This window comes from Magnolia sinica, chromosome 2 (genome assembly GCF_029962835.1).
Source record: "Magnolia sinica isolate HGM2019 chromosome 2, MsV1, whole genome shotgun sequence".
NCBI lineage: Eukaryota > Viridiplantae > Streptophyta > Magnoliopsida > Magnoliales > Magnoliaceae > Magnolia > Magnolia sinica.
The window spans coordinates 1799151-1803251 of NC_080574.1; the positions used below are offsets into that span (position 1 = coordinate 1799151).

The window sequence follows — 4101 nt, forward strand, 5'->3', positions numbered from 1 at the left end:
CTAGTGAGTTTTGCCACGAGTCATTGCTGAGTCCGAGCTTGTTTCTTTCCAATTATATTATGTTTTGGCATAAGCTACAGACACCAAGACTCTGGATTTTTAGCTTTGATCAAGCATTCAAAAACTCTAATGTTAAAAAGCGTACCGGATGTTCATACTAGTTCCAACCAGAGCCATAGATGTCTACTTTGGTTCTGTTTGAACCGTTTGAGATTATGAAAACCATTCTGACATCCAACTCGGGTTGAACCGGTGAGAACTGGTGGCTCAACCATTTTGGAAGAAAGATCACTTGCAACACTATAATTTTCACTGGATTGACCTCAGGTTTGGTTTTTGAAATTGAATGATCAGGTCACTAATCACAATCATCTTATAAATGAAGTCTGCTTAGTGTGTAAGTTCTTTTGATTAGATTATGATCAGTAAATCACATTTCAAAACATCAAACACCATTAGAAATGCTAACCCAATTCATGTTAATAGGAAAGCCTGACTAAATTGGGTGAGGATTGGTCAAGATCTAACATGGGTCACACTCCCAGCATCAGATAATATCCTCCGGACATGGATGTTCGAGGAAGACATTTACAGAAGTTTTAATCAAAAGGGCACTATCATCAAAGGACATATTGGCTTAAGAACTTGTGTGTGTGTGTGTGTGTGTGTGTGTGTGTGTGTGTGTGTGTGTGTAATTCACTAAATTATAAGAGAAAAGAAGAAGCTACAAAGAAAACCAAGCTATGGAGTGAGGAGAGTTGAAGAACAATACACAATCAAATGGAGAAGAACTTAATAATAACTAGTTTCAATCAACACATGCAGTCAAAAGAAAACATAGGACAGTCGTAAGCAAATGAACCAAACAGAACGTATCAAAAGAGTTATTAGCTGCCCATGGCATTCTAGATCTTGGTTCAGCTACACAGATGTTCTATGCCATTGGACTGATCATTAGAACATTACACGCATGGAAATAATAGGCCAGGAAGCCGGCAAGATTACTACAATACTTGTCATGATTTTGGTCTTCCAGGTAGTGATGGTTTTGTTCTTGATCATAATATAGAATTCTCCACATTCATCTCCGGCATTTTAAAGATGATAAGGATGAAAGCAAATTACATAAAAATCTAATCCTTTTTTTCCCCCTCAATCGATTGCATGTTGGCAATTGAAAATAAGAGAATCCTTAGAAACCATGGTCAGACAACAACAACAACATCAAAATCATCTTCCAATCCCCAACTTGGGTCTTGCCAAAACCCATCTTAGCAATTGAAAAGAAGAGAAACCTAAGTAACCATGGGTCATTCCAACCACAAACATCATCATAATCATCATAGTCACCATCAAAACCCAAATTTGGTATTGACCAAAACCCAGCTTAGCAATTGAAAACAACAACATCCTTTGGAACCATGGGACATTTTCAGAAAGTTATTTTTGGTGGCTGTTTGGGCGCTAAAGATGGGACAGACCCAGGGCTGTCAGTTTGTCGTGGGTCGCTAATTTGTTAGGGTGGCAGCTGTTATCTTCTTGTGCAGGTTCTGTAATCAATGGTCTTATATGATAGGTGGCACAGAGTTTTTTGCTTCACCTCCGAATGGATGTGTATATATTTTTTTCCCAATCAATAAATTCAGGTGGTGTTCTCCCACCTTTAGCAAAAAAATTTTAAAAAGATAAAAAGAAAGAAAGAAAGAGGAAATTCAACAACAACAACATCAGTATCATAATCCAAACCCCAACTTGGTATTGATCAAAACGAACTTAGAAATTGAAAACAAAAGCATCTCTAGTAACCAGCCTTACTTCCCTCCAGTTCTTGCCTTGAACTTCTATTTCTCTACTCAAATAAACAACACATGTTTGGACTTACTTTAGGCCTGATCATTAACTAGTGGCGTTCCTTTCGGATCTAGAAAGGGGGATAAGATAGTGACAATCATCGGGCCATAGCTTGGCTTAGGAGACTGTACACTCCTGAAGGACCAAAAAGTCAATGAAATACTCCTTCCTAGGGTTGTCTAATCCATTCCTCAAAGTGGTTTGATTCCCAATCTTTTTCGTAGTTTCTCTTTGCTATCAGGATGTCCACTTCTCCATCAATAAAATGACTAATAGATGGGTAAGATCTTTGGTTGATCATAATGATCGGTAGACGGTTGGATTTGAGTGTCCTTAATTACATCGACATCATCATCATCATCACCTCTCTCTCTCTCTCTCTCAATCAATCAGCCACATCCAGGATATTGTTAATTAGTGAAGAGAACAACAAAATCATGTAAGACTACATACACATGAAGAGAGATAAAAACATCCCTGATAGCACTCAAGGCCATTGCGAGAAACCATGGGACACTATATAACTAACACACAAAGCACAACCACATCACAAGCATGCCATACAAGAATCACGAGACTTCAACCACACAAATTCCAGAAATACCAAAAGAATATCCATAAACAAAAGCAAAGCACAAGTAAACCTCATTACTTCCCTGTAAAACTAGGGGAAGTACACTCCGACGACTCATCGCTCTCCAACTCTCTCCTATGGAAGTTCCTGTGGCAGCCACAGGCAGCACACTTTAGTGCTCCGTTTGTTCCCTCCTCCCCACTCGCCATAAATTCCCTACACCCATCCACGGCAAATCCTCCGATGTTGGCCGCATGATTCTTCTGGCACTCTCCATACCTGACACCCCGCCTGGCACAAGATGAACTACCATTACTTCTTAGTGGCTGCTCGCACCTTCTCGGCGCCTGTTGACGCTTCTTCATGCTGCAAAACCCTAATTACGCTTTCCTGAAGACAAACTCCTCTCTGGCTAGACGTGAAACTTCCCCAATGAAGGAAGGATGTGACTGTCACAAAGAGTGAGGATGAAAGGTAGTGTCGGCCCCCCCAAGCTACCTTCTCGGGTCCATGTCTAACCCTAACCCTAAAAACACATATTTATAGCTGGTAATGTGTCGCAAGTGACATTTTACTAGTATCGTGACATGACCTATGGTTGCTATTCATTTCATTAGGTTAAAAGAGATAGAAAGGTCGTTGGAGATGATCGTCCAACCACTTGCACTTCATTAGGGGTAGATGAAAACGATTTCCTTTTGTGATTAGAGAGGTCCTCAAATGATGGAGGCCTCTGATTGGTTTGTTATGGAATGACTAGCTAAGGGGCTTGTGGCCTAAAATTACGATTGGACCAACCAAAGGCAAAAGGAAAAGAAGGTGGGGCCCTTGAAACGATACCAACAACGGTTGTCTATTGTCTTAAAATCCTTGGATGATAGCTAGGGTTGCCAAACTAATGATGGAGAGGTTAAAAAATAAATCCACGGTTACCTAACTGTACAGGTGTAATATCATCCACATGGATATGAGCATGGGTTACAGGATTTTTATTTTTATTTTTATTTTAAAGGGTATACACAAGTTTTTTTTTTTTTTTTCCTGATTAGTTGGAGCATGATCCGGACCTTTAGTCAGTGGCGAGATTAATTAATGGATTATGACTCAAAAATATCCTTGATAGAAAATTCTCAGCCTACTCGTTTTTTGCCTACAGAAGGATGGTTTGGAAGAGAGAGAGAGAGAGAGAACAACAGTCCACATTCGGCTGGAAAGGATATTCATTTTGCTCACGGGGGGATATTCTTCTCTGGGATATTTTTGGGGTATTCTCCATCCACGGTGGGAATCGACAGATCAATTGGTCTGGATTACGAACCATGGGGCCCATTTATGAGAACTAAAAGCAGTGTATAATGTGCAAAGATGCAGGCCAATATCATTTAATCCCTCCATGAGATAAATGGGTCACGAGATTAGAATTATAAATTTTTTTATTTTTTTATTTTTATTTTTATTTTATTTTTTTAATTTCAATGGAAACCCTATAATATTCCTTAATTCAGTTCTTTTTAATTATCGAGAAATAATCTAGTGGGCTAATTTATGGAAATCTTTTCATGCATCTAGTTGCATATGAACACGTCATCATCCACGTCACCTATCTGGACCTCCCATTAGGTCCAGTACACTCTTACTAGTCTGACTATGGAAGACCATACCAATCGGATCATAAA

General features: G+C 39.3%; 1 protein-coding gene across 1 annotated transcript; it reads right to left on the reverse strand.

Annotated features, from left to right (window-relative positions):
* Positions 1–2425: 2425 nt before the first annotated feature.
* On the reverse strand, positions 2426–2938 carry LOC131225800 (mini zinc finger protein 2-like). The gene has a single exon (XM_058221397.1). It carries the CDS (start codon positions 2788–2790, stop codon positions 2500–2502), a length of 291 nt encoding a protein of 96 aa, XP_058077380.1. The 5' UTR covers positions 2791–2938; the 3' UTR covers positions 2426–2499.
* Between the last annotated feature and the right edge of the window lie 1163 nt (positions 2939–4101).